At 44.0% G+C, this 18,501-nt stretch overlaps 1 protein-coding gene across 1 annotated transcript; it reads right to left on the minus strand.

Moving 5' to 3' along the window:
• Positions 1-4,339: 4,339 nt before the first annotated feature.
• Positions 4,340-15,932, minus strand: HSPB1 (heat shock protein family B (small) member 1). The gene is made up of 3 exons (XM_014058652.2): positions 15,498-15,932; positions 6,024-6,087; positions 4,340-4,647 (listed from the first exon to the last, which is right to left on the minus strand). Exons 1-3 carry the CDS (start codon positions 15,874-15,876, stop codon positions 4,458-4,460), a joined length of 633 nt encoding a protein of 210 aa, XP_013914127.2. The 5' UTR covers positions 15,877-15,932; the 3' UTR covers positions 4,340-4,457.
• Positions 15,933-18,501: the final 2,569 nt, after the last annotated feature.

Below are 18,501 nucleotides of genomic sequence, written 5' to 3' on the forward strand. Positions count from 1 at the left end.
AAGCTGCAGATTCAAGAGGCTGTGAGTGATGTTTAGTAAGGAAATATGTTTTGGTTCATATTTATACAGCCTTCCTTCTTTAATTCAGTATATTTATTTTCTCCCTTTTCTCCTCTTTTACTTTGTACTTTTTCATATTTTTATTATTATTTTTTAACTTTGCATTTTTAAACTTCAATAAAGTTATTATTAAAGACAGGGACTATGTTTGGATAAAATACATGCTTGAATTAGCAGGCACTTCTTGTCACATCTGCTTCCTTAAAATCCTTAACAAAGAAGATTAGAAGCTAAAACATATGACAAATGATTGATTGCAGGAATTGGGTTTGTCTAGTCTAATGAGAAGAAGGACTAGGGATGACATGATAGCAACGTTCCAATATTTGAGGGGCTGTCACAAAGGAGAGAATGCCAACCTATTTTCCAAAGCACCAGAAGGCAAGACAGAAATGATGGGTGGAAACTAATCAAGGAGAAAAGCAACCTAGAACTGAGGAAAAATTTCCTGACAGAACAATAAACCAGTGGAACAGCTCACCTCCAGAAGTTGTGGGTGCTCCATCACTGGAGGTTTTTAAGAAGAGTCTCATCATTTGTATGGAATAGTATAGGGGGATTGGACTAGAAGACATCCAAGGTCCCTTCCAACTCTATTGTTCTGTTATTCTGTTACATTTAACTCAAAGATGTGATTTATTGGGAGACTGCTGTTAGGAAAAAGTCCGGCTTCTTTAAGGTGATATCAACAGGACCCCCCAAGTCTCTTCCGAAATACCTTTTCTGCTTTGGCTCCAATTCACCTGCACAGGTGCAGAGTAACAGTGACATCATCAAGCAGACTTTGCAATTACCTTTTTGCATCCCAGGCTCTGATGCAAGTATGTAGATCACAGTGTTCGCCTGATGGCATTGTCATCAATGTATAGCCATTTCCCCCATTCCTCCTCCCTTTCCTGGAAAAAGGCATGCAAGCTCTACTCTCCACCCATTCACAAATTGGCAGAAATTGCATGGGCATTAAATCGACCATTCCCTTTATCTGCTACACCTCTGATTGGTCCTGTTCTGATTATGTGTGTCCAGAATGTGATAAGCAAAATGATTATTTAACTGTTCCAGCCTCCTCCTTTCATAGTCAGCAACTAATGGAAAAAAACATTGCTAATGAGAGAACTGGATCGGAAATGGGGTCAGTCAAGTTGCTTGCCCATCTCTTGCCCCCCCTCTTACACCCCAGTTTGTTATCACCAAATATCTTTAAAAAAACAAAAGAAAAACCAGATCAGAGTCCTAAGGGGGGATGTGTATCAAGCAGCTTTTTCATTCAGGGCTTCTCTTTTTTTTATTGTTCCTTCCCTTATATGGGAAACATCCAGATTTCTTCACTTTTTGTTCATGAGGCAGTTGGATCATTTGGAGGAAGGGTCTTGATCCAATTATTTTAATAATATATTGGTTTGTTGTGCTATTTTCTTGTCCCCCCCCCCCTCATTTATTATTATGCTATTTCAAGCTCCAACAAGTAGTTTCCCTGGCATTTGTTTGCAAAATGTTGGTAGACGAAGAGCAACAAAGATGATTAAGGGACTGGAGGCTAAAACGTATGAAGAACAGTTGCAGGAACTGGGTATGTCTAGTCTGATGAAAAGAAGGACTAGGGGAGACATGATAGCAGTGTTCCAGTGTCTCAGGGGCTGCCACAAAGAAGAGGGAGTCAAGCTATTCTCCAAAGCACCTGAGGGCAGGACAAGAAGCAATGGGTGGAAACTAATCAAAGAGAGAAGCAACCTAGAACTAAGGAGAAATTTTCTGACACTTAGAACAATTAATTGGTAGAACAAATTGCCTCCAGAAGTTGTAGGTGCTTCACAGGGGTGGGTTGCTGCCAGTTCGGGGCACACAAAAAATTTGCAGATAAAAAATTTCCGCATGTGCAAAACGTTAAAAAAATGAAAAAAAAAGTGTAATGAAAATGTTCTGTGCATATGCAGAACCGAAAATCAAGATGGCATATGCCGTAGGACAACTGGTTCGGGGGCGTGGCAGACCTGGGTTGCTGCCGGTTCCAGCATCCCAGGCCACCAAACCACTACGAGTTTGGCTGAAACAGTCCGAACCAGTAGGAACCCACCACTGGTGCTCCAACCCTGAGTCATGAAAGTCATAAAACGGGGCAAATTCATTTAACAAATTTTCACTTAGCAACATAAATTTTGGACTCAATTGTGGTCGTAACTCGAGGACTACCTGTATCTCCATGATCACTTGATCAAAATTGACAACTGACTCATATTTATGATGGTAACAGTGTTCCAGTATCCGATGATCACATTTTGCAACTTTCTGAGAAAAGTTCAATGGGGAAGTCAGATTCACTTATTAACTCTTGTTACTAACTTAACAATTGCATTGATTCGCTTAAGAACTGTGGCAAGAAAGGTAAAATGGAACAAAGCTCACTTAAAAACTGTCTCACTTAGCAAGAGAAGTTTTGGGCTCAATTGTGGGCATAAGTTTAGAACTACCTGCATTTAAAAGAGGCATAAACCATAGTAGATTTAAAACTGTCGCACTCATGGGCTAAAGGTAGATGAAGGTAACATCGTGGATAAGATATCTGTGCTTGTCCTATGAGTAGGTGCAAGTAAGGGAAAAAAAGATATTATTTTCTCCTAATTACCCTAGAAGGCAATAGGATAAAATGGTCAAAAGAGCTTGATGTTTTTCTGGAGCGGTTTGCTGGTGTCTACTGTTGAGTCATGAAGCCTAAAGCTGTTTACACTAGTGTTTTTCAAACTTGGCAACTTTAAGATGTATGGACTTCAATTCCCAGAATTATTAGTGGATGAATGCTAGTGAACTCTGTAAGGACCTTTTGAACAAAATGCAGATACTTGTATAATGCCTTTAGGTCTAATTGAGGAGGGGTTTATGCCAGCATCTCGCACATACCTGCAACTTGGGGGTTCTCCCAGACATCGTGATTTCTGTTCAATGAACAGGTGGCAGTTGTGGCTAGGAGAGCCTTTGCACAACTTTGTGTTGCGCGTCAGTTGCGGCCTTTCCTGCACCAGGATTCCCTACACTCAAGTCATTCAGCTCCTAGTCATCTCACGACTGGACTATTGTAATGCGCTCTACATGGGGCTACCCTTGAAGACCATTCAGAAGCTACAGCTGGTGCAGAGGGTGGCAGGGCAGGAGGCTTTGCCCCCCCCCCCAAGAATGGGACCTGTGACACCGCTGCTCCATGAGCTGCACTGGTTACCAGTCTGCTTGCGGGTGCAATTCAAGGTGTAGGTGATCACCTTTAAAGCTTTTCATAGCAAGTGTCCAGGTTACTTGAGAGACCATCTCACCCCACTGGGGTTGGCTCGTAGCACTTGTGCCAGCAGAGGAAACATGCTGCGGGTCCCGTCAGTCCGAATATTTCGGCTGGCGAGGTCTAGGAGGAGGGTCTTCTCAGCTGTTGGTCCTGCCCTCTGGAACATCTTACCCCCTGATGTGAGGTTGGCCCCAAGTTGGGGTGAAATTCCGCAGGTTCTGACATGTTCTGGAGAACCAGTAGAGGAAATTTTGAGTAGTTCGAAGAACTGGCAAATACCACCTCTGGCTGGCCCCAGAGTGGGGTGGGAATGGGGATTTTGCAGCATCCTTCCCCTGCCATGCCCACAGAACCAGTAGTAAAAAAATTGGGGCCCGTGGGGGATCAGCACAATGGACGTGGTTGATTCACCCCCACCCTCCCCATGTGTCTTTGGTTTTAAGGTTTGATTTTAACATTTTTGTTTTAACTAAGATGTAACTGTAAGCCGCCCAGAGTTACCCTAGGACAGTGATGGCGAACCTTTTTGGCACTGTGCCCAAACCGGACCGTGCATGCATGCATGTGCCGGAGCACTGGAAACCTGAAGACCAGCTGGTCGATGTGCATGCACATGCCAGCCAGCTGCTCTTTTGGTTTCCAGTGCATGCATGTGCACCGGCCAGCTGGGATGCGCGCACACCGAAAACCAGAAGACCAGCTGGTAATGTCACATGTACCCTCAGAGAGGGTTCTGCGTGCCACCTCTGACATGCGTGACATAGGTTCACCATCATGGCCCTATGGTAAAATGAGTGGCCAATAAATTTTATAAACAAATAATTAAAAATAAATCCCAGACAGGTTGAGGGGGGATTCTTCTAAACTAGTTGGAGGTATTTGTGGAAAAAGACCGATCTTGTTAAAGAAAGTTGCCCAGGGATCTCTTCCTCCTTTCTTACATTCTGAAAAGGAAAATAAATACTGAAGTTACATGATTGCTTTTTTTAATATAAAAAAAGTAGAATCATGTAGGGGTTTTATAGTTTTATTCGGACGCCTGACTACAATGATGCCTTTATAAAATGGAATATGCAGGAGATTTTAAATGCCCATTTTCTCTACTAGACTTCTGTATCTCAAAAAATATTTATTTCTTGGTGGCCTCTTCAGGCTTCTTGGCATCTGAGTGGGGAATCTGAGCATGGGCTTCGAAAGTGACCGGGATGGTGATCTCTGCAGACTGAATGGCTGGTTTGGGCAAGGGTGCCTCTACGGTCAGCATGCCATCTGGGGAAAGCGATGATCGGACCACGGATGCATCAATGCCAGGAGGCAACCTGTGAAAGGAAGAGCACATCAGAATGGTCTGGGAGATTAATCCACATATATCCCTTTATAAAGTACTGCATATGTGGTTGATGTACTAGCGACTTCAGCTAGTACAGAATGCGGCCGCGCGAGTGATTGTGGGTGCACCTCGGTTCACCCACATAACACCTATCCTCCGCGAGCTGCGCTGGCTACCTGTTGATCTCCGGGTGCGCTTCAAGGTGCTACTTGCCACCCACAAAGCCCTCCATGGTAGTGGAGCTGGGTACTTGAGAGACCGCCTCCTGCCAATTACCTCCTTGCGACCTATTAGATCACACAGATTAGGCCTCCTCCGAGTCCCATCCGCCAGTCAGTGTCGACTGGCAACTACGCGGAGGAGAGCCTTTTCAGTAGTAGCTCCGACCCTTTGGAACGATCTCTCCGTGGAGATCCGTACCCTCACCACCCTCCAGACCTTCCGCACAGCCCTCAAGATCTGGCTATCCCGTCAGGCCTGGGGTTAATGATTATAATCCGTCCCCTCCCGAATGATGAATGAATGTTGCTTCTATTTTTAATTACGTACTGTCTTTATATGTCATTGTGTGTACTCCCTTCCCTATACGTTGTAAGCCGCCCTGAGTCCCCTCAGGGAAAAGGGCGGCCTATAAATAAATTTATCTACATCTACATCTACATTAAGTGAGCACAATCCTGTTCACTCTGCTATAGAAATACAAGGAGCAAAAGAAGGTTCAGAAAGGGATATGCAAAATGTTTAACAGCCATTATCTCATGGAGAGGAAGGAAATCAAGGTTGAAGGCTTGTTTATGTGCACAGCTGGGGAAGTATGTTTCAAAAACCCAGGAGATGGTATAAAGCAGGGGTATCCAACCTTGCCAACTTTAAGACTTGTGGAATTCTGGAAGTTGAAGCCCACAGGTCTAAAAAGTTGCCAAGGTTGGATACCTGTGATACAAAGCATAAACTTTCCTGGCTTTCTCCAAACACAGAGATTGTCCAGTTCAAACTGCAAGCAGATATTTATTCAACAATAGCAGTTAGCAATAGCATTTAGACTTATTGTATATACCGCTTCACAGTGCTTTACAGCCCTCTCTAAGTGGTTTACAGAGTTGGCATGTTGCCCCCAACAATCTGGATCCTCAATTTACCAACCTTGGAAGGATGGAAGGCTGAGTCAACCTTGAGCCGGTCAGGATCAAACACGTAGCTGTGGGCAGAGTTAGCCTGCAATATTATGTTCTAACCACAGTCTCACCATGTCTCCCGTATTCCCTGTATTCAGAGAATATAATGGAGAGGCAACTCATGTGTTTGCTCTTGCTACCACCTTTCTCACATACGGGGGTCATTTGGGGAATCATAACATCTACTTACGTGTATTTTCTTGTGAAACATCTGGAAATGAATCCGTGCTCATCTTGTCTTTCTTCATGTTTGCCTGGAAAAGAAAATACCTTTGTGACAGATCCTTCAATGCTTTCCTATTTAAAAAAATGAATAGATTCTGTGTAGTCCATGTTAGACTGCAAAGACCGTTCTACGTAGATTATATAGACTATCCTGAATAAGGCCTGGCCTGCATTGGCCAGTCACTCCCAGCTGCTTCCAGGATATCTCTCCAAGTCAATAGTGGGATTCAATTTTTTTTTTACTACTGGTTCTGTGGGCGTGGCTTGGTAGGCATGGCAGGGGAAGGTTACTGCAAAATCCCCATTTCCTGTGACTAAGGAGGTGAATAGATGGGGCAGGGCCAGTCAGAGGTGGTATTTACCAGTTCTCTGAACTACTCAAAATTTCCACTACTGATTCTCCAGAACTGGTCAGAACCTCTGTTCCAAGTAGCTATTGGAGGTAGCAGCCTCCCCCTTGGTTTTTCCCAACTAAAAATAGTTTGGTTTTATATAGCCATCATTCAGAGGAGTACAATAGGACCAGTTAAGCAAAACTGTGCCTTAATGTTGGGTATAATATTGTGTGTAAATGGTATTGGGTAAGTCTCCCCCATTTTTTTTAAAGGTTAAAATAAATGGAAGTTTAAATGCACAAATGTATTTTTGGAAGAGTATGAGCAGAAGATTCCTTGCTGAATTTGGATGGAATTCTTGGCTTGGGGGGAGTCAGAAGCTGTAGACACAGTACAGGTAACCTTCAACTAACAACCACAATTGGGGCCAGAATTTCCATTGCTAAGCAAGATGGTTGTTAAGGGAGTCACGCCCAATTTGCAACCTTTTTGCCACTTTTTTTAAAAAGCAAATTCACTGTGGTCATTAAGTGAACCATATGGTCATTAAGCAAATCTGGCTTTCTCCATTTGCCTTACTTGTCAAAAGTTGGTTAGGAAGTCACAAATGATGATCTCATAACCACAACTTGCACAAGCAATTATCGTAAGTACATGCCAGTTGCCAAGCATCTAAATTTTGATCACCTGACCAAAGAGATGCTGCAACAGACTGACATAAGTATGAGGACCTGTTGTGAGTCATTTTTTCAGTGCCATTGTAATTTTGAATGATTGCTAAACAGATGATGGCAAGTGGAGGACTATCTATACATTCATCTTGTCATCAAAGAATCAGTCAAGGACCTACTGATTGAATTGTACTCCCCCCCCCCTCTTTTTGCATGGCTGTTGCTGAATCATCAACAGAAGCTTTATCTACATAATAGGCTTGTTTTAAGGCCCCAAAGTATTTTGGCAGCTTCTTTTTAGGTCACTTGGCCATTCTTGCTATTATACCTCAAAAAGGACAATCATACAGTTCTCTTGGCAACAGGTGAAGTACTTTGCCATGGTCTAATTCTGAGATATTTTTCAACTTCTAAGTATAGCATCTGGATTACTGGGTGGTCTCCCATCCTATCACCAAACAGGTTTATCCCTGCTTATCTATTGAATATCAGTGAAAGACGGCTACGTGCTGCCCCTTCTTCATATGAGAATTGATTAATATTATTAAATCTTAAATACAACCCAAAAAATGCTTGAAGTAACTCTAATGCAAGAATAACTAACTGTAATTAACGCAGAGGATGATTGGTTGGACAGAGATGTCAATGGGAGGGGGCATTTAAAAAAAAAAAAAAAAACAAGGTAGCAGCCATGATCACACGATCAAAGCCTCACATGTATTGTGTCTGGTGGAGTTTTAAAAAGGGCTTTCATTGCACAACTGTAGCCAACCATTGAGATATTTTGACAACCTCCCCAGATCAAAAATTCAAAATGGCTGCCATGATCACATGACTGAAGCCCTCCCCCCCCTTTGAGCAATGGGCATTGCATTGGTTGCTTCAATCTCACGATAATAGACTCTGCCTTGACTTTTTTGACCCTCTCCCCTGCCAAGACGGCCTTGCTTGGTAAGCAGCTATTGTTATAAGCGTTGAGACAAAAACGTGTCTGGGATGCGATTAAGTGAATACACTGCTGGGCTAACTTGCTGCTGTAATCTTTTGAAGCTCTTTTAGTTGGCGCATTTTAGCAACAAAAAACAGAAACGTCTTTTTTTGCCTTAGACTGAGTAGGATTTAAATGTGCATGTTGGGTCCAAGAGACCAATGTTATAGGGAAGTTGAATAGTATACTTAAAAAAAAACCCCACTATCTGGCACCTAATCAGGCTCCTTGGTTTTAATCAGGTATGGAATAGGCCAGCTGCAATCCAGCTGGCAAAGGGAGTCAGGGAAGTGAAGTTTCCCAGCTATGCAATTTCTTTGTTTGCTTCCTCTGTTCTCACCCACCTTTGTTCTTTTTATCTTCGCTCGTAGGCAGGAGAGTGGCATTGCACAACTGCTTCTGATAGAACCACCTCTACAAAATATCCTTCTATATGAACCATATTTGCCTTTTAAGATGCAGTTTTCCAAACTGAAATCAGAAGTCGTCCCCCCCCCCCCCGGTTTTCAAAACGGGACGGGATAGAGTTTAAACTTGATAAGCTTATGGTCCAGTTTGTTTGTTTTGTTCCCAGGCTTAGTGTGTTGTGTCTACCAAGCTCTTTGTCTGGTTTGTGATTGTATTGTAGAGAGAAAAAAGGAGATAACTCAGTACTAAATTCATCACGTTCTACAGACCACCATGGAATTTGGTGTTAGCCAGCCAGCTGGGTGACCTTGGACCAGTCCTTCACTCTCAGACAGAAAACAAGGGCAAAGCACTTTTGAAAAACCCTGCCAAGAAAACTGTGGTTGCCTCTAGTCAAGGCTGACTCACAAACACAGACACACAAACAAAAACTTTTCAAGGCTCCTAGACCTGGAAACCATTGCTCTTAATTTTTTTTTAATTAATTTTTTTTTATTTTTTTGTTAACAAACATGTAAAATACGCACACACAAAACTTAGACGTACACCACATTTACACAAATACAATACGAACAGGAGCTTCCTGTTCTTTCTAATAGCAATTATCATACTCTTAATTTAAATGGGTTTGTATCTCGCTCAGCTGAGGTGAACTATGTTCCTGCTTATACAATTGATGGGCAAATATAAAGTCCCATTTTCCATAATTTCAGCAATGTTGTTGTGGTCAGCCCAAGGCTGGAATGCCCACAGAAGTCCCAAACAAACTCCACACATGTCTTAAAATCAGCAACAGCAGCAGCGACAATCTGCCCTTTTTCTCTTGTTTTGGAGAGGTCACTTGGGAAAACTTTTAGGGCAGATCTGCACTTTCTGTTTTTTTTTAATTAATTTCATATATACATTCACAATTATATGATCTCATAACTGTTATTAATAATATGTATTTATAACAATTTTTCCCCTACAGTTGACAATATACTTGAGATTACTTTCTTACCATCCCATAACTCCATCTTATCTTACAACATTCCTATTTCTTCTTCCTTCCTTCCCTCCTTCCTTCCCTCCTTTCTTCTCTCCTACTCTCCTTCCTTCCCTCCTTCCTTCCCTCCCTCCTTCCCCCTTCCCTCCTTCTCTCCCCCCTTTCTTCTCTCCTTCCCTCCTCCTTCCCTGCTTCCTTCCCTCCTTCCTTCCCTCCTTTCTTCTCTCCTCCTCTCCTTCCTTTCCCCCTTCCTTTCCTCCTACCTTCCCCCTTCCTTCTCTCCTACATTCCCTCCTTTCTTCCCTCCTTTCTTCTCTCCTTCCTTCCTTCCCTCCTTCCTTCCCTCCTTTCTTCTCTCCTTCTCTCCTTCCTTCCCTCCTTCCTTCCCTCCCTCCTTCCTTCCCTCCTTCCTTCCTCCCTTTCTTCTCTTTCTTCTCTCAGATCTGCACTTTCTGATGGGCCAGTCACCATGTTCTGAGTGTAGGAAAAATGACATTGTCCACCACTACCTCCCCGGCCCCGCCCATTTCCAGGGTGGTTTTCACCTGCAATCCAGAATTGTTATTTTCTGACCCAAGAGGGGTGGTGGTGTCTCCAGTGCTTTGATCCACTCTAGCAGCAGCCCAAACTCTTGATTGGCTCCAGTGCGTGTCCCAAAGATGCTTTTTCAAAAGGCAGCTGGCCTTTTTTGTTTTTCTTTGAAGACGTTTTGCTTCTCATGCAAGAAGCTTCTTCATCTCCCAGAAGAAAGTCCAGTTGCCTCTTGAAAAAGCACCTTCGGGACAACCAAAGGTGGCAGCTCCGGCTCTTTGGAACGAACTCCCCGCGGAGACTCGGACCCTCACCTCTCTCCAGGCCTTCCGGAAAGCCATCAAAACCTGGCTGTGCCGGCAGGCCTGGGGTTGATGAGTTCCCCTCCCCTCTCGACTGGTATGGCTGTGTGATTTTGGTGTATTTTAATTACGTGTATTGTGTTTATGTCCCCTTTTTTCCCCTTTGAGTTGTTCGCCGCCCTGAGTCCCTCCCGGAGAAGGGCAGCATACAAATAAACTAATCTGAATCTGAATCTGAATCTGAATCATGACTTGGATGATTGAGACTCTCCATAGACGCTAAAGTGGGTGGCATTCCCCCTTCTCTTGGTCGCTGCCCTGCGCAATGATTTCTACCTGGGCTTGCTGCCAGCTCAGTTTTCTGTCGGTTGGCAGTTGTGGATTTCTAAACCATCTTGCAGTTGACCTGTGACGTCCTATTAAGTCAATGAACTTAACCAGGCTTGGGCACCATTCAGCTTTGATGTCTCCCTTTTGATTTCTTCCCAGGCTGGGTGAAGCAGGTCTGGAAGTTGGAGTCATGGGAACTACAGTAGACTTCTTTTTTGGTTGCTTTGAAACATTTTGCTGCTTATCTATGTAGCTTATTCAGTCTGAGAAAGTTTGGTTAGAGAGACCCCATACAGAGGTAGTCCTCGACTGACGACCACGAAAGAGGCCAAAATGTCTGTTGCTAAGCAAGGCTGTTGTGAAGTGAGTTTTAGCCCATTTGACGACCTTTCTTGCCACAGTTGTTAAGTCAATCACTGCAGTTATTAAGTTAGAAACTTAACATGGTTATTAAAGGAACCCGGCTTCCCCATTGACTTTGCTTGTCAGAAGGTCGTAAAAGGGGATCATGGCACACACACACACACACACACGGACACACACATCAGAACAGTGCAAACCATCATAAATATGAGTGACTGGCCAAGCATCCCAATTTTGATCACATGACCGTGGGGATGCGGCAAGGGTTGTAAGTATTTTTTTCAGTGTTCTTGTAACAAATGAATTGTTGTATATCAAGGTATACCTGTACAGCAGTGGTGGGATTCAAAACTTTTTACTACTGGTTCTGTGGGCGTGGCTTGGTGGGCAGGGAAAGGATACTGCAAAATCCTCATTCCCTCCCCACTCCACTAACCTGCTGTCCAACTCTGTTCTCCTGTACAGGGGAGCAGAAGAAGACGGGAGGCAGCAATAGACCGAGAACGCCGATCTGCTGGGAGGCAGAGGGGCGGGGCCAGCCTGTTTGTCGATTCTCCCAATTACTCAAAATTTCCACTACCTGGTTGGCCAGAAACGGTTATTTATTTATTAATTTATTTATTAATTAGACTTATATACCGCTTCATAGTGCTTTCAGCCCTCTCTAAGCAGTTTACAAATTTTTTAGCAAATTGAGTCAGCAACTTGCCCCCACAGTCCGGGTCCTCATTTCACCCACCTCGGAAGGATGGAAGGCTGAGTCGACCTTGAGCCGGTGAGATTTGAACCACTGAACTGCAGATCACAGTCAGTTAAAGTGGCCTGCAGTACTGCACCCTAACCACTGCGCCACCTCGGCTCCTAGGTTAGAACCGGCTGAATACCACCTCTTTTGTACAATACGTCCTCCAGGGAGGTTTCATTTCTTACCTAATCTGGATAAACTCATTATGAGAGTAGGCAGAGAATTGTAGGGATTAAAATATTCCAAGTCCTAAATCCTTTGCCTTAGTGGGTTGTGAAATGTGGACTCCATGGGGAATCTCCTTCATGCTCCCCTGCCAAAAGTTCTCCTAAGTTTCTCTTCTCTTTCCTCTATCTAAATGCCTTTAGGTTGCAAGGTAGGATTGTTGCTACCATTAGTCCTTGACTTACCACAATTCATTTAGTGACCATTCGAAGTTACAACACCACTGAAATAAGTGACTTGTGACCATTTTTTCACACCTAGGACCATTGCATTATCTCCATGTCATGTGATCAAAATTCAGGCGCTTGGCCACTGACTCATATTTATGACGGTTGCAGGGTCTCAGAGTCACCTAGTCAATTTCTGCGACTTTCTGACCAGCAAAGTCGATGGGGAAACCAGATTCCCTTAACAAGCATGTTACTAACTTATCGGCTGCAGTGATTCACTTAGCAACCAGGGCAAGAAATGTCATAAAATGGGGCAAATTAACAAATGTCTCACTTAGCAGCATAAATTTTGGGCTCAATTGTGATCATAAATCGAGGATTATCTGTACTTTGCTTCTCTGAAGCTGAACTCTCAGTTCTTCATTGCTACCAAGTTTCCAACAAGGAAACCCCTTATCTGCTTTGGTTAGGCTAATCTGGGAGCTATGGAGCTACAAATAAAGGGGCTTAAAAAAGAGAGAGAGGACCATGACAGTATCAAAGGAGCTGGTGTAAGAAGTGGGCGTGAAAGTACGTGTGCAAACCTCTCTGAAAAAGTGAAAGAAATGCACAGGGATTAGTGAGAAGAGAACAGTCCCTAAAAGGAAAAGAGGGACACTGGGAGATTGACCCACCCAGGAACCAGCCAGCAAGGACAGGAAGATCCAGATGCAAGGGAATCATGCAGCAGGTGTTCTAGTGGCCATAGTCCACAGCCTGGACTCATTGCTGATCCTTTGCCGTCTGGACTGGAATAACAAAGTTGGAAGGGACCTTGGCGGTCTTCTAGTCCAACTTCTTGCACAAATAAGAGACCTTATACCATTCCAGACCAGTGGCTGTCCAGGCTCTTCTTAAAAGAGCCTCAGTGGCGCAGTGGTTAGAGTGCAGTACTGCAGACTACTTGTGCTGCCTGCCAGCTGCCTGCAATTTGGCAGATGGAATCCCACCAGGCTCAAAGTTGACTCAGCCTTCCATCCTTCCGAGGTGGGTAAAATGAGGACCCAGATTGTTGTGGTCAATAGGCTGACTCTGTAAACTGCTTAAAGAGGGCTGTAAAGCGCTATAAAGTGCTATTGCTGTTGCTAAAAGCCTCCAGTGATGGAGCACCCACAATTTCTGAAGGCAAGCTCTTCCACTAGTTAATTGTTCTCATTGCCAGGAAATTTCTCCTTCGTTCCAGGTTGATTCTCTCCTTGTTTAGTTTCCACCCATTGCTTCTTGTCCTGCCGTTAGGTGCCTTGGAAAACAGGTGGCAGCCTCTCAAATATTGGAACACTCACTGCTATTATGGCACCCCCTAGTCACCCCTAGTCCTAGAATGTCTGGAGCAGTCTGAAGTAGCCAGCTTAGGCTGCAGCATGGAATCAACCTTACAAGTAGTCCTCGATTTACGACCATTCATTTAGCAACTATTCAAAGTTACGACAGCACTGGAAAAAAGTAAATTATGACCCATCCTCACACTTATGACAGGTGCAGCGATCCAGATGCTCGGCAGACGGCTCGGCTTGCACTTAAACAAGGGTTGCAACATCCTGGGATGGCCCTTTGCAACCTTCCCAGCCAGCTTCCGCCAAGCAAAAGTAAACGGGGAGGCTGCCAGGGAAAGTTGAAAGCCGCAGTCCCATGATGACTGCTGTCAAAAAAAAGGTCATAAATCGGGTACAGTCGCACGATACCTCCCTTGTGTTTTTAATACAACAATCAATTGAAATTAACAGGCCACCTTTTCCATAGGACAAGAAGAAACCTCCCGGAGCCAAAGAATGGAGCTTCTTCATGACGTCCTGTTAAAAGCATGCTGAGCACTCAAAAGCCCTTAGTACAATCCAGTAATAAGCCACTTGTGACCGGTGTGGTAAGAGCTGTGGACAAGGCTTTCTAAGAAAAAGGGAGGCTGGCTTCGATTGACTAAAACCTTAGACCAGTCCTCAAAATGGCCCATTGATTGGTTCACTTATGGCTCATTTCCCCCCCCCCTCCCACACACACACACTTGAAATGCATTGTCTGAATAGACATTTCTTTTGGCTTGGAGACCACTCTTTCAAGTATTAAAGATTTTTTATATATGTATTTCGTGCAATTTTAGTGTCTCTATTATTTAAAAAATAACAAATCCCATTTCTACAGGATGGGCCGATACAAAGCCCTGCAATAAAGTTTATAAAGAAAAGGGAAAAAAGCTAAGAAGAAGCGAAACTTTTAAAAGGATCGGATGAAAGAAGTAAACAGGGGAAAGGAGTAACGCCTGCATGGTGTAAGGCAGCTGTATTCCTTCAGATTTCTTTCAATATAAATTCACTAAGTAAAAAAAATAGACATATTGTCTTTAAGCATTTAATCCATTCCTTTAAAAATATTTCTCCTTTGGTAGTGTGTGGCTATTAAAATCTCAATTATAAACACCAGTATACCTAAAGGAGAATATTTGTAACTCAGGATTGACATGAGGGGGTCCTTGGTGCTCTCTGAGCTTGGTTGTTTTCATGCAGGTGTTTCATTGGCACTGATGATGTTACCTAGTTTGGGTAATGAAACATCTGCAAGAAAAGAAGCAAGCTCAGAGAGCACAAAGGACCCCCTCATGTCAATCCTGAGCTACAAATCTCCTTTAGGTATACTGCTGTTTGTAATTGAGATTTTAACAACCACACTATCAAAGGAGAAACATTGTTAAAGGAATGGATTAAATGCTTAAAGACAGATGATTGATCAACCCAACATCTTCTCATAGGTGACAAGCCTACAAACAAGGGGAACCTCTACTACATTGGGAAGCTGTAGATCTCAGCTATCATTTATGAAGTTTTAACCTCTGAGCAGTCCTCCTTAGGTACCTCAAAGCATCACAGCAACCGTTAATGACCTTGGAGTTTGGCTCAAAGTCACTGATGTTTGCTGCGGGAGCAGTTGAAGAACTGATTTGGAAAAGGGAGATGTTTGAGTATAGAATACTGCATTCAGTTTTGGTCACCACACTAATGGTGTAGGGTCTCCTGCTTGGGTGGGTGGGGGGTTGGACTATAGCAATAGCAATAGCAGTTAGACTTATATACCGCTTCATAGGGCTTTCAGCCCTCTCTAAGCAGTTTACAGAGTCAGCATATTGCCCCCAACAACAATCCGGGTCCTCATTTTACCCACCTAGAAAGGATGGAAGGCTGAGTCAACCCTGAGCCGGTGAGATTTGAACAGCCAAACTGCAGAACTGCAGTCAGCTGAAGTAGCCTGCAGTGCTGCATTTAACCACTGCACCACCTCGGCTCTTACCTACTAGATGACCCTTCCAACTCTGTTAATCTGTAATCTTAATCTGAGAGACCTCAAGAGAAGCTACTCACCAGTGATTTCTACTACACCGTCCTTTGTCTTCACCATCAACTCTTCCGGTGCAAAGTGGTTGACATCCAGTGCCACTTTCCAGCTATCTGAAGTCTGCCGGATCTCCGAGACGCCGCTGCTCAACTGGCGGTTCAAAGCCCGGTTGAAGGCAGGATTGGGCCCTGGCGAGGTGACGACGGGGCTAGCGGCCACTGGCTCTGGACTTGAGCTGACCAGAGGTCGTACGTAACCCGGCCAGCTGGTGGTCCCTGAAGGCCACTTGTACCAGTCCTCGGGAATCAGTGGCATGCCAAAGGACTGGTCCAAGAGCCTGCTGCCCCTATACCAGTCCCAGCTGGGGCTGCGTAGAAAAGTGAAGGGCACTTGTCGTTCCGACATGTCCTGTTCCAGAGCCGTCCCAAAACTCTCTGCCCAGACCTTGAGTGTGAAGATCTCCTCCCTCTAGCTGGCCCTTATCAACACACAGCCAGCTATTTTAGGACAAGAATCCCAGCTCTCTATTAATGGAAATTACGCTTGGCTGGAGGAAGTTGATGAATATTACACAGGTCTCAATGACATTCCCCCTGTGCATTTGTCATCCTCTGCTTTCTTGGCTGGGGAATGGGGAGCAAGGAGGGAGGGGGGAAAGGAGAACAACTCCCATTGCAGGACTGCAGGGGCCCGAATTCCAATCTTGCCTTTTTGACCTTGGCAGTCTGAAAATAAAGTAAGACTAACTAAAGAATTTTTGACTTACAGCAAAAATTACCCCATCTTTCTTGCAACACCAGAACGTTCAGGACAGAGTGACATGCGTTGTTTATTTTCGCCCAGTATTTCTTGGCTCTAATTTTTCCTTTTTAGTATACTTTTTTTTTTTAAGCACATAAAACAAATCTCGGAGAGATGTGTGTGCTAAAATGTGCATAAAACTAATCAAATGGATTGTTTCTTCAATTTCAAAAATAGAAAACCAGAAGGGAGACTCTGGAGAAAGGAGAGGGGAGGGGAGGGGAAGAATGTAGAGGAGAAGAGAAGGGAAAGTAGAAGGGAGGGAGGGAAGAAGGAGAGAGAGAGCTTCATATTGCAGGCTGGGACAATCACCAGAACGGCACTGCTTTACTTTTTGTGACCAAATAGCTCTCCATCTAATATAGAAATTTATAGCGGGAAATCTTTCGCTCCAGGAAAAGTGATGCGAGAGGAAAATTTCCCAAATATCCCATCCCCAACAAGCTAAAAGCAGCAACTTTTGTAACACTGTTAGTAAAGATTCATACACTAATGCATACCCATATTTTGTTACTGAGTGCTTGGACTTGCCCTTTTCTCCTGTTTTACATCTGATGTTTGTCAGTCAGGCAAGAGAGGGGTTCAAACATAACAATAGATATTTTCCCCATATTACTTAACATTCATTCTCTCAAGCAATGCTAGTTCTGAAAATAACCCGGCATAATTTGGGATGGAGTTCAATTCTGAATTATTAACTACTAGTTGATGGTCGGTGGTCCTCATGAATTATGACCTGGCTGAACACATTTTGGCACCTGGATTAGAAAAGTCTGAATGTCACCCTCTTTTGATCTAATTAAGATTTGGGACATAATCCAGCAATTTCTTCCACAAGCATCAAGGAAATGAATTGGAATCAGGGCCAGCCCTAACATTTGGCTGAAGAGAGCAGCCTATATTGGGCCAGAAGGTCTTATGTGACATAAAAGAGTAACACATTTGACTCACTTATTTATCATTGTGTCCTTTTTTTAATGGCAAAGTGGTCAGAGGGTCTTGTGGGATCTTGTGTTTCATGTATCCAAATTACTTGCTTGATTCCAGGCCCTGAATTGTGAATACCGTAGTTGTAAGTGGGAAGGGGTGATTCATTGCCCTACCATTGGGAGACAGTCTCTTATTGCTTATCTCATTTGACCCATGACTTTTAAAGCACCCCAACTGATAGCCCCATAGCACATTTCTTTCACACTTGTGCCCTCTCTGCTATTTTTCATCAGGTTCCAAGCACGCATCGTTTCAGGATGTTCTTGAATGGCTATGATACATTCATGAAGCATTGATAGATGATAGGTGGAGTCAGATCTAAGTGAAGAGCAAATGACTGTTGAAGATGGGACAGGCCCTACCATTAAGCATGACAAAGCAGCTGTCTCAAGTAGCAGATACTATGCTGGGATGTGAGATATGTCAGGTTTCCAAGTAACACCCCCAACGAAAGAAGACTCCGAGGCTTGAGATTCTTCAAAATTCCATTTTATTAAAGATGTCGTGTTGGCACATCTGGGAAAACCCGAATCTGAAAGTTTCCAGGTTTTCCCCACCCAAATGAAAGGTCAAGTCCCTGCCCAGCACCCACAGGTCCATCACATGGCCCAATCAAACACCGTCTCAATTGGAGATGCCTTCCAGTCACGCCACTCAAAGTGCAGGGCAGAATGACCTTGACTTTCTGAGAAAGGAATGTTATTTTGACTATATCTACCCCACTCCATATAATCCCCCCTCCCAGTTTCCCGCAGCAATAAATGTGGCAGGCTGGCAGGCCCAATGCAAAAAATGGCTTCCAGGCCTGACAGGCCACCCCCTCCCCACATCAGAAGATTGGGTCCTGCAACGAGAATAACATGGGGTTAACATCAAAGTCCTAACCACATCCCCCCCCTCCAGGGGGACCCTTTGGCTTATCGGGGTATTTGTCCTGAAATTGTTTAACTAGCCTATCTGCCTTCACATTGCAGTTTCCCACAGCAATAATTGTGACAGGCCTAAAGGCCCAATGCAAAAGATGGCTTCCAGGCCTGACAGGATGTTTGACAATTGAGCTGGGATGCCAAGTAAATGGCCCTGAATCTGCAACCGTTCCATGTCTGGTTCTCCTGGTGGGATTTTGGACTAAGGAATCAAGGGTGATGACTTGTCTTTCCCTGAGCAGTAAAAGGTCTTCAAGGCTCTGGAGAGAGTTGAAGATCTTTCACACCTTCCTAGTGGCCATGAGTCATCGAG

This window comes from Thamnophis sirtalis, unplaced genomic scaffold (genome assembly GCF_051295495.1).
Source record: "Thamnophis sirtalis isolate CommonGarterSnake01/CBP01778 unplaced genomic scaffold, rThaSir2_p1.2 scaffold_6, whole genome shotgun sequence".
NCBI lineage: Eukaryota > Metazoa > Chordata > Lepidosauria > Squamata > Natricidae > Thamnophis > Thamnophis sirtalis.